This window comes from Pomacea canaliculata, linkage group LG14 (assembly GCF_003073045.1).
Source record: "Pomacea canaliculata isolate SZHN2017 linkage group LG14, ASM307304v1, whole genome shotgun sequence".
Lineage (NCBI taxonomy): Eukaryota > Metazoa > Mollusca > Gastropoda > Architaenioglossa > Ampullariidae > Pomacea > Pomacea canaliculata.
In genome coordinates this window covers 8,338,654-8,351,247 of record NC_037603.1, presented here as the reverse complement: position 1 = coordinate 8,351,247, position 12,594 = coordinate 8,338,654, and the positions used below count along the sequence as shown (strand labels likewise).

At 46.2% G+C, this 12,594-nt stretch overlaps 1 protein-coding gene across 2 annotated transcripts in view; it reads left to right on the top strand.

The window, feature by feature from the left end:
* The window catches only part of LOC112555257 (thyrotropin-releasing hormone receptor-like), a 63,817-nt gene extending 54,453 nt beyond the window's left edge, over positions 1-9,364 (top strand). For both annotated transcript variants that reach the window (XM_025223575.1, XM_025223574.1), the window contains one exon: positions 7,958-9,364. In XM_025223575.1, the coding sequence (XP_025079360.1) occupies positions 7,958-9,115 (1,158 nt within the window). In that variant the 3' untranslated portion in view covers positions 9,116-9,364. The remainder of the gene's footprint in view (positions 1-7,957) is intronic.
* The last annotated feature ends 3,230 nt before the right edge of the window (positions 9,365-12,594 follow it).

Here is a 12,594-nt window from a genome sequence, read left to right as displayed (position 1 = left end):
TTGGTAATCCCGGATGTCACTTCAGCGCAAGATGTAGTTTTTATTCCGGCCATTCCATTATCCTCCATAGTTCTGTCTTGTCCAGACGATGTCTGTGTGTCAGGAATCAATGGCACAGAAAAGCCATTTCCTAGTACAAGTCACTGGTGGTACTGTCCTTTCATGTGGGGAGGCGGGATTCCTGCCCAAATTTAATTACTGAGACTGGAGGGACCCGGTGGTTGAGGACGGCGATGGCGACTTGTCGGTGTGCGGTGAGTCATGTCATGAAGCCGTTAGTGGCACAAGGCCTTGTCATGTATGTCACACGGCCAACCGAGTCTTCTGTAACAGTCTCAAAGTGTGGAGAGCCGAGACTTGAAGTGTCTGAGTGTCTGATGAACCACTTCTGGTGGTCTGCTGTCACGTGGCGCTCCGTGGCTCGGAAACCAGAGTCATTCCTCCAATCAAAAAGTGTATTTTCTATGGCAGTTCATCAAGAAGCATAAAGTTTAAGACCATGATGGAAATTGCTAACAATCTGTCTAGATAAAAGAATAAGAGCAGTGTCACATTTGAGACTCTTGGTGTGTGCGTGTGTGCGTGTGTGCGTGTGCGGGCTACATTATTAGTGAATCAGTTTTTGCATGTGTGAGTGTGCACAGATGGAAAGAAGAGAGAAGAAACATAATTCGTCCGTTATATGTGTGATAACTAATCAGTTTTTGTTACAAAAAAGCGAAGGCAGTAGGGTTAGACCTGTTTCAAGATTATCCCTCCTCTGTTCTATGTCTTCATCTACATTTCTGTGTTCTTTAAGGAAGTATGGGTGTGGAGGGTGTTGCGAGGAAATGCAGCACTTCATTCTCGTGTGAACTCTAATGTGAACTCTAATGTCAACTCTACTTAAGCCGAACTGAAAGTTATGGCATCGGATCCATGTTTTATCCCCCGAGTGCTCTCCCGATATCAAGACCATATTTTTCAAGTGTTAATCCCTGTCATTACAGTCCTGTGTCCTGGGCGCCAATGGCAGCCATCTGGGCTCTGGTCTCTGGTCATTGCCGGACATGGAAATGGCTGTTAATGTGCGCGAGGCCACGTGAAGATAATAGAATTACTCTCCTTCGACACTTCGCTGTATCCAAATGTCCTTTGGGAATATTTCCCGATGATATACATCGACTTCCCGAGCTAACAATCGCCATAGTTCTTGCCTATTTGCACTTTGTCATGTCCACCTGACAGATGCGCTGGAGTTTTTAAGATGCTCAGGGCATTGCTAACAACAAGTGTTCACTGTGTTGCCGGTGTGCAGACCTTAAGACAAGCTTAAATACAACGAACAAGGGGATCATCGCAACTTTGTTATCGCTCATTTATTAATTCCTAGGACATATTCAGTTGGAACAATATTTGTTTCCACTGGTTTGAATGGTTTCGTTGTCTGACATGGGGAAGGTCTGTACCATGGTTGATGTAAGGGACTGTGGGGCTGAGGGCTGTGGCCACTGTTTACTTTGATATTTTGAGTGGGTGGGCCATGTACAGTAAGACTAAAGCTGTTTGTTTTCTTTGTCTTTATAACTGATCATCATTGTCAGGATAATTTGTAATTTGACGGAGATCGGCGATGAGGGGGCAAAGTAGTCGGCCCTTTAATCAGCTGCCGGAGGAGATAAATTATTCATGTTGTGCCGGGTATTAAAAAATAAAACAACAACGAATGTCTAATGCCGGCTGCTTCCTTGAAACTGCGTCCCATTGGTTGCTGCAAACGTGTTCACATGCATGGTGTCAGCTTTGTAAACTAGAATCCAAAACTAGTCTTACATCAGCCTCTTACCCTGCACTGTACCACGACTTCTGGCACCAGTTCACCTCCAAGTAATGTCTCCACATGTGTGAGCCACAGTTTGTGAGATTCAGAAATTAATGACTGCTCGAGCTTTGCCGAGCAAAAAGCAGGTCCTTGATGACATCGTGCGTCAGTCGTCACAAACAGTTTCCCAGAATAGTTCAACATGTAACGACGGTGATGGTGTTGACACTGGGCTGCTGCCAACATGTCGCGTGTACACCACGTGACCACTGCATAGTCATGTCAGATAACAGCCAATGTCAGGAAAGTCTGTTTAAATGCAGAAGGTTGATCAGCATGTAGCTTGTCCCGCCTGCGTATCTTTTTTTCTTGAACAGTGAAGCAGCTTCGGAAGCCTTCGGAAGCATGACGTCAGCGACCTTGCACACTTCCCTTCTAAGCCAACCCCCGTTTCACTCTTTGACAGCTATGAAACTTGTTCTGGGGGACTAATTGTACAACTTTTAAATACTGTGAAGGGTGGCATAAAGTGAATTGTGACAGGCAAAATAGCTCAAGGCCTTAAACTGATGACAGGTCAAGGTACAATCAACGAGGACCCATCCAACACAAGCGAGACGATGTTTCTACAAGTACGTTAGATTGCAAAGCTTTGTGAGCTTCGCCTCTGTAGTCTAGTGGTTAGGAATTAGGGGGCTGAGCTCATCCTCCGCCAGCTACACGTGGCTGCAGTTCCATGTGGCATTGATGACAAGGTGGCTGCACTGGTTGCTGATGTCTTCACGCCACCGACCCCTACCCCTGGGGTCGCTCTCTCCCATCTGACCCTCCACTTGCTGTTCCCTTCCTATCTTCGTCCTCCTGTCTTCTTGCTTGTCTCTGTGTAATCGTCTGCTTGGGCTTGTGTTTGTCCTTCGTGGTTAACCGTCGCTTCCTTTCTATTGGTTGTCTGTCATGCACAGCTGAGTGAGCTCCCCTACACCAGCAAAACACTTCACAAATCACATTATTGTCCGAGATAAATAACTGTGGCTCTAAGGTCGCTGACTTCACTTCTCTCCTCAATGTGCCAATGTTTTCTCGACCTGAGAGCTTCTTCAACGACCTCCGTGACATCCGTGACATCTTATCTTTTATTTTGCTGTCGTTGCACATTTTCACGAAGCTTTCGAACAATTCCAACTAAAGACTCCAGAGGGCGTTTGCAGGATGCAGTAATGTCAAACATTCTTTCATATTTATTGTGTACAAATAGTAATGTCAGCCCTCCCACTGTCCATGATAGCCTGTCATCGGTATTTGATGAGTGGGTCACGACGAACACCGACTCCCCCGAGACCTTCCGTCAGCCGACAAGTACAGTTCGTTAGTAAGGTCATAGGTCACGTGTCTCTCACCTCTGTTGAGGATGGATGACAGGTCGACGGAGGCTTTCAACGGACAGATTTATTTCTGTACATTCTCTCTACATAAAACTTACATTGCTCTCTCCTTCTCTTTTGCCTTTCATTATCTTCCCATGAGTTTTATATGCTCCTCGCCCTCGCGCACAGGTGAGAGCAGTAAACAAGTTCCTGTAGACATGTTCGCTCTTCTACCTGAAAAACCGATGAGTGCTCAGGTAGCACGCCTACCTGATTTTCTCATCATGGGAATAACGAGCTCATAACCTGGCTTCTAGAGAATCGTCGGCGGTTCACGTTTCCTCCCATCAGTAGACTTGACTGAGTTGCCTCCCTCACTTCTGAGTGTTTATCACGTGTGTGGGGGCGGCAGGGCAGTGACTTGCACGTGTGTGTGTCTGTGTGTGTACGTGTGTGTGTGTACGTGTGTGTGTGAGAGAGGATGTGGGCGGCCTAGTGCGTGTGTTGGCACGTGAACACGTGCTTGCTGAAGTTTTTGAGTTGTTTACGTGTGTGCACGCACACGTGAGTGTATTTCATACACAAATAGTGACCTGACCTTGTCTACACACAGGTAGACTTTATAAACTACAAACACCTGGCGATGTGACTGTGTCGTAGTGACAAGTAGCATGCAGGTAACCCCACACACCTTGCACTTCTGGTGCACTTGTCTCATTCCACAGAAGCCTGGCAGACGTCGAGTGTCGAGGACAGTCAAGTGTTCAGCACGCGCTCGTGACAATACATCGGATCAGATGCCGTGTGTTCATTGACCTCGTGCCATCCGTCCACCCGCCCACCCACTACACGGTCTATACCTGTCTACTCTCATTTAAAAGCTCGCACAGAGGATCGACTCTTGCCTTTGTCCTCTCAGTTCTGCTTCCTGCTCCAAGTCGGGTGGCTTCTCTCAGTCAGGGTGGCCATCGACAGTGAAGCAGGTCTGAGGTCCTGCTTGTCGCGGAGTTTAAAGCGATCCTGAAACCTGCGACTTGTGTGTCTCCGGGTGGTTTGTCTTGTGTTTCGTATACTGGGTGGGTAGGTGTGTGGGTGTGTGGGTGTGTGTGGGTGGTGTTTGGGGAGGGGGCAATCGATAGTCGCCGATACGTTGCCTGGACAACGCAGGTTATCCTCCTGCTTCAGTAACATTTCTTGTGGACTGGCTAGGCGCCTCCCTTGCTAACCTTGACACAGCTGCCCCAGCCTCCCCTCATTTCCCCCTCCTGAGCACTCTTCCTCTCCCCTCCCCTCCTTCTGTCACGTGACACTTCGTAGTCATCTTCTGAAGGTGCGAAGCGCATTCTCTTTCTGTATTGTTCTCACTGACTGACAAACCTTATGGGGAATATCTAACCCGAACCTGCTAGCTGAATTGTTTTTCTAAATAAATAACTCAGTAAATAAATAATAATGATAGTGATAAGGTGGGCATATATAGCTGTAACTGGTCTATCGTAATAAACAGACAGCTGTAACTTGTTTATCACAATAGACAGACTAACAGACATCTGTAGAGTGTTTACCATAAGAGACAGACAGCCAGCTGTGACTTGTTTATCAAAAGTCATGTCGCCAGTGACAAGGAATCCCATTTTCCTGAGGGATGATGTCACGTCCACCTTGATGTGACTAGGCGAATAAATGAGAGAAAGTTGATTTCTTCTCCTCATGCATGGCGGGGCGTCAGGGTTATCGTCGCTTGTGAGCCTCCAGTCTGTCTGCAGGCGTATTCAGGTGTGTACAGGTGTGTACAGGTGTCTACAGGTGTGTACAGGCGTGTACAGGTGTCTACAAGTGTGTACAGGTGTGTAAGGTGTGTACAGGTGTCTACAGGTGTGTACAGGCGTGTACAGGTGTCTACAAGTGTGTACAGGTTTGTAAGGTGTCTACAGGTGTGTACAGGTGTCTACAGGTGTCTACAGGTGTGTACAGGTGTGTACAGGTGTCTACAGGTGTGTACAGGTGTCTACAGGTGTCTACAGGTGTCTACAGGTGTGTACAGGTGTCTACAGGTGTCTACAGGTGTGTACAGGTGTCTACAGGTGTCTACAGGTGTGTACAGGTGTGTACATGTGTCTCAAGGTGTGTACAGGTGTGTACAGGCGTGTACAGGTGTGTACAGGTGTCTACAGGTGTGTACAGGTGTCTACAGGTGTGTACAGGTGTCTACAGGTGTGTACAGGTGTCTACAGGTGTGTACAGGTGTGTGCGGCACTACTAGCAGTGAGGAGGGGAAGCGGAGCGGTACATAAAGAACACTAAAATACTCCTAGTGCTGTCTGACCAACCTTTTGAATGCCTAACTTTCTTGTGTTCTTTCAGAATCTCATTTCAAAGCTGTTTTCTGGTAAATAAACAAATAAATAAATAACAGAGACAGACCAAATTGTCTGTGTAAGACTGTAGTCAAAGTAAAGCAATCAGAAAATTTGTTTCTTACTCTGCTCTGTGTGCATACAAAAGTTAATGTTTCAGTGCAGAGGTACTCGGCAAGAAAAGACTTGATGTCAGCAATATTTCGCTTTCATGTGACGTGGAGGGACTCAGAGCTCGCTCAATGCCCTCATTACCGCTCGGGGGAAACTCGAGGCTTTGAAAAGCTTTGTGGAGTCTTGAAACTGGAAATGTAAACTAATGGACTGTCTTGCCTTGGACAGAAGCAACTACCACAGAGCTACTTGCCTTCTTGATTGGCTTCAGTATTGCTGCCTAATGTCCCCACTCGTAAAGACTGGGAGCTTGGGGCTTGCTTACAGGGCTGTGTGGACATCCAACACGTGACAAACGGATCTTAACCTCGTTAACCTCGGTAAACAAACAGGCATTTGGCAGAGACAGTGCCATTCATCCAACCCTCATTAGCTTTCGCAACTTTACATCTTTGTCTGGGTCTGACAGAAGGCAACAAAAACTGCCATTCCTGGTCCACGATGGCGTCCATTGCTTTGATCATCTTCCCAACTCGATGTAAACGTAGGAGACTGTTCTCTGTTGTAAAACCCTCGACTGCTTCTCAAGTCTGCTGCAGTCAGGTTTGGCCGATAATTGTCGGCGCTTTTACTAACCACTAGCATTGGAAGGAACAAAGAAAAAAAACTGAAAAACAAAATTTAAAATAAACCATGAGATTTTAGTGATAACAAATGTACTGTGCTTAGATATGACATCTTTTCGGAAAGGAAACATAGAGAACCGGCCTCAGCCAAATATTTTGTTGACATCATGCCCGCGTTCAGCAGTGTGACTGAACTGTACTCATGTTGTACAACCAGAGGACAAACAGTAACTTCTTGCTGTACAAGTTGGTATCCATGGCAATAATCACAGCTGCTTGTTGTGAATATCGTTTAGATTGTGGTATAAGTCTTTAAACACTTCATGTTTCTATGGCTACATAAACATTATTTAAGGCGAGGGTAGATCACGAGGAGACAGCTGCAAGCTGAGACTGACCAAGAAGACAGTGCCACGTGTACAATGTACGTCACTCATGTCACGCTAGTTGCTGGATGGAGTGATGACCATTCTCACAACGGGACTGCAACTTGTCGTCTCAGTCATTACAACTCGGTCTTAATTGCTGACCAATGCCAGGAAAGCCAATGCCCAGAAATCTGTGACCGCAGGCTCAAGTGGTTGTGTTAATAAACTGTCAGGTAGACAAATGTCAGCCTCCTGCTGCCAGACATTTGTACTTCTGTTCTTTCTCTCTCTCTCTCCACTTGATGACAGACTTTGTCGGCAAGAAACTCCGCCCTCGCCCACGCTCACAAGAGTGATTAATGAAGCCACTTGATCTCCTGATACTCAGAAGAGACAGCCGTTAGACATTCAGGACCAAATTATGTCAACGGATGAAAGCACTGAAAAGGTTATAGGAGTATATGGACAATGTTTTTACTGTCTTCTTTCCTTTCGTCCTTGATTTACTTCCTCTTTTGTTCCTACAGATTTTAGCATTTACATCTTTGCTTTTTCTGTTCATAATTTACTTTTTTTTTATTCGTTTCTTTGTTTATTTGAAAGATTAATCCCAGTGATACATTAGTTTCTAGCGAGTTGGCTTAATTTATTTCATTACAAGTCCAAATGGAAAGTTTGTAGACAATGACTGGCAGCCAGGGAAGAGAGCAAATTATGGGGATGTGTGTTCACATCTAGATAATCTGATAGGTGAAATATGTTCACATCTAGATAGTCTGATAGGTGGAATATGTTCACATCTAGATAGTCTGATAGGTGAAATATGTTCACATCTAGATAGTCTGATAGGTGATGTATGTTCACACTTTAATAGTCTACAAGATTCAATATTCAAGATTTTTTTTACTTTGCCAATTTCTAAGGAGTATTGAGATATTAAAAATATTGACAGCACAAAGACAGGTGAGAGTTGTAGTTGCATCAGAGGTGAGATGATGACGAGAGGTGAGATCACGACGAGAGGTGAGATGATGACGAGTGTGGCTCATCCTACTTCAAGGTAAGCAGTTCTGCAGACATGAGAAATATGAGGATCAAAAGCTGCAGAGGTAGAGAAAGGTATAGTTGACTTGTTTACAGACTGAGACGCTGAGCGGATGATGCCTCGTGAGCACATACTCAAAGCAAGAGTTATGTCCCTTCCCCTTACCTCTCGTAGAACTTACCTCCATCTCCCTGTTCCCCCCGCTACCTTTCCGTCGTGTTTGGTGCCCCCTGCTTCATTCACTTTCTGTGTTCACACTGTATTGTGTCGCTGTGTTTGCAGATGGATCTTATGGACTTTCGCCGCATCAACGGCACATCCGGGGATCTGACGTCACAGCCCATGCACATGCTGATGCCAGGCGGACAGGGCGACAACGACACTGCGGAAATGACGTACTTCGATCCCGACAGAAGCTCCGCCTACGTCTTCTCGCGCCGCGTGCAGACGGTGGTCATCCCCTTCATCTGCGTGCTGGGCGTGGTGGGCAACGTGCTGGCCATCGGCACCTTCCTCAGCACCAGCCTGCGCACCACCTCCTGCTGCTTGTACCTGGCCGCCAAGTCCTTCTTCGACATCGGCTTCCTGCTGTCGCTGTCCGTAATGTGGCTGTACCAGCTGAGGGTGCCGCTGCTAACAACGACCGGCGTGTGTCAGGTCACCGTGTACCTGACCTACGTGTGCGGGTGCTTGTCGGTGTGGTTCGTGGTGCTCATCACCTTGGAGAACTTTGTCCGCTTCACCCGACCCCGGATGGTTCCCAGGCACTGCACGGTGTTCCGCGCTCGGCGCCTGATACCCGCAATGACCATCTTCGCGGCCGTACTGTACAACTTTTCCCTGTGGACCACGGGGGTAGTTGTCGCTCCTGACGGCACTCTCCACTGCACCAGCCTCCTGGAGTTCGAGAACATCGTCACCGTCTTGACCTTGATCGACACGGCCTTGACCCTGGTCTTGCCGTCCTTGATCATGATCTTTCTCATCTTGGCTATCGTGGTCAAGGTGGTGGAATCGTTCAAGCGCAAGAAGCGCCTGAGGTCCGTCGTGCAGCGGGCCCACACCCGCAGGAGGCTGACCCCGGAGGGCAAGATGACGACCTTCCTGTTCGCCATCTCGGTGATTTTCCTCCTGCTGAACACACCCACGCACGCCATCCGCCTCAAAATGATGATTGAGCTGTACCTGCAGGGCACCGCCCCCTCCTACAATGACTGGATTCTCCAAAGGTTCTTTGAGGTGCTTTTCTACCTGAACTTCTCCACCAACTGCCTGGTGTACATGGTCTTCGGCGAGAACTTTCGCCACGTCTTCCTCGCCAGGTACCTGGACAGGTGTCTTCATAAAGGCAACATCCACAACGAGGAAAGCGATGTGTCGCCGATACTCCTGCACCGACGCACCCATGCCGAGGAGCCGTCTCTGGCAACGGACATCTAACGATGACGTCATTTAGTCTCCCGTAGAGGGTTCGATTCTCTCGGTCTTACAGCAGCCACAACTCTCCACCGAGGGCTTAAGTAGTGATTTACCTTTGACCCGGAGAGTCATCAGACATCCAATAGTTTCACCAAACTGCTTCGTAGTGCATCTTTCGCTTTTTCTTATCATGTGTGCGAAGGCGTTTTCAGACGGGAAACAAGTCAACTCGACACAATACAGAAAAATATGAACCGACAACTTGCATGGTGGACTCACAGACTAACAGAATGATGTGTCCCTCAAGTGATTTCAGAAATACATTTGTGGACTAATTGTTCAGTTAGCTCTAAAAATGATTTATACATGATGGGACTTTAAACTTTATTTAAAAAGCTTCAAGTTTGACCAAACAAACAAGTCAACAAATCAAGGAAAAGAGAAGCAAGGATGTCAGAGATTTGTGCTCGGATTGTTTATTTATGCACAACGTACATAAAAAGGAAACAAAGTAGTTTACACCTGAGTTTACACTGCTTGCCCAAACCAAGAAGCAAGTCAGAATTGTTGAATAAGAAAATAAGAAAAGCATGATCCTGCATTTGTTTGTGAGCTTTGCAAGCTTTTTCTAGCAGCACAGAATCGCTGCTTTCTTCAGGACTTGAGTTTAATGGCTTTGTTGTTCTGCTCGCTTTCCCGACTCTTTGCACAATCAATTTGCAGAATTCTTATTCCTCCAGTCTGTGAGGGAGCCCTTGGTACATAAAAACCAACAATTTACTGTATTTTCGGCGTTAATCAGTCTCGTGATCAAAGAAACTCTCCTTGGAATGATGGTGCAACACAAAAAGTGAGCCAGCATGCTGTGTTTTTACTGGTGTTCAGACATCTTGGCAACCAGAAGTACAAAATAACAAATCATTAACTGTTTCTTTGGAACAACGACGGTCTCAGTGATATTGAAGAAATAGTTTTCATGGAAACTTTTTCACTAGAAGGTTTAAGGGCGTCTTACACCATGGCGATGTCAACAAAAACCTGTCTTTGCATTTCTAGCAAGTTTCCAGCTCAGTTTTAGGCCTTTGATCTTCGCCAATCATGATTCATCACATTTATTTTGTTGAGAAACGTGCCTGGATAACAACATTGTAATAACACTTCCTAGAACTTGTATTCACTACAATCAATGTACTTTACATATCTGACACACAGTCAGTACAGGGAGAGACAGGGAGAGACAGGACATGTCACAAGGTGTCAGACAGTCACAGGGCAAGGACCAGTGAGGACATCCCACCTTCTGTATTTGTGTTGATACAATAGTTGAGTGTAGCACGTCCACAGTAAGGCACACAAGTCCACATTATTACCTATTGTAATACTCCATCCTTTATCTATACTTCATGACTTTTTAACAAAAATGTGCAGATGGTGTATTTTTCCTATTTGCATCAATAAATGTTTCGCTACCAAGTTGACCAGGTCTAACAATTTGTCGGTATTTGTGTTTTCTTGCACTCCATACAAAGTCAGATTTTAGAACAGTGACCGCTTGTACACGATGTACATTTACTGTACGATGTACATTTACTGGTCTCGACTGACTACAGATCATTTCAGAATATTTATATAAAAATAGCAAACAGACACTGCCATCACAAATGACTAATCGTCTCTTCTTCAACAAGCTGTAGAACATTGGGGGAATGAAAACTGTTGATTGTTGTTGTCGTGTGGCATAAACATGAATGTCCGTGCTACTGTTTACAAAGCAAGACTTCTATGTAGTGTCTGTGTCCTGCTAATGGTGAGTGAGAGGCTTCAGGTAGTCACACAGGTGTATGGCCAGTCATCGCTGTGTCCAGTAGTGTCTGTGTCCTGCTAATGGTGAGTCAGAGCCTGCAGGTAGTCACACAGGTGTATGGCCTGTCATCGCTGTGTGTCCAGTAGTGTCTGTGTCCTGCTAATGGTGAGTCAGAGCCTGCAGGTAGTCACACAGGTGTATGGCCAGTCATCGCTGTGTGTCCATGTCACAATGAAGCCTGACAGCCTCCACTACAAGTTATTTCACATACAGAATATACTTTGGTTTGGTGGGTATGACAACTAATGTCAGGACATACGACAGTCCTCCTGTCATCACACTCGGAGCTGGCGGCTATCCGCTGTTTGTTTACCTACCTTGTTGTCTTCTTGCTGCTGGTGTTTACTCATCCAAACAGAAAGACGCACATAGCAACGTATCATTTGATTGGACGATTTGGTGTTGAACAAACAATCACTGCATGTGTCCCAAACGAAACCTTGAGTCTTGGACTGGAGAGACAATGGCAGCAAGTACAAGGGATGGTGGTTCTGTCCTCTACAAAACTTCCTTCGGTATGTTTCTAGATTATTGTCTGCTGTCATTCTTCATGGCACTGTGTGGGTGAGTCCATCCATCTTGGATTTTGGTATGTCACTGTGACACTTACAGACACCTGATGTAGTGGTGTGTGTCACTGTGGCACTTACAGACATCTGACGTAGTGGTGTATGTCACTGTGACACTTACAGACACCTGATGTAGTGGTGTATGTCACTGTGGCACTTACAGACATCTGACGTAGTGGTGTATGTCACTGTGACACTTACAGACACCTGATGTAGTGGTGTATGTCACTGTGGCACTTACAGACATCTGATGTAGTGGTGTATGTCACTGTGACACTTACTGACACCTGATGTAGTGGTGTGTGTCACTGTGGCACTTACAGACACCTGATATAGTGTACACTTACAGACACCTGATATAGTGGTGTATGTCACTGTGGCACTTACAGACACCTGATGTAGTGGTGTATGTCACTGTGGCACTTACAGACATCTGATGTAGTGGTGTATGTCACTGTGACACTTACAGACATCTGATGTAGTGGTGTATGTCACTGTGACACTTACAGACATCTGATGTAGGAGTGTATGTCACTGTGGTAGAGACACCTGATGTAGTGGTGTATGTCACTGTGGCACAGACATCTGATGTAGTGGTGTATGTCACTGTGACACTTACAGACATCTGATGTAGTGGTGTATGTCACTGTGACACTTACAGACATCTGATGTAGGAGTGTATGTCACTGTGGTAGAGACACCTGATGTAGTGGTGTATGTCACTGTGGCACAGACACCTGATGTAGTGGTGTATGTCACTGTGGCACAGACATCTGATGTAGTGGTGTATGTCACTGTGCCACTTCAAACCACATGTAGCACATTTGCTAAAATCTTGAGTCAACTGCTAAAAGAAACATCTTGAGATATTTAATGTGCTTGTGTTACACCCAGGACCATCTGGCGCACCTGTGTCAGGTGTCAGATTGTGTGACGTACAAGCCGTGGCGTGCACCTGTGTGACAGCTAACCCCCGATGTACCTGTGTGACAGCTGAGCCCCCGATGTACTTGTGTGACATCTAACCCCCGATGTACCCGTGTGAAGAGGCCTGCCAGCAGAAGAGT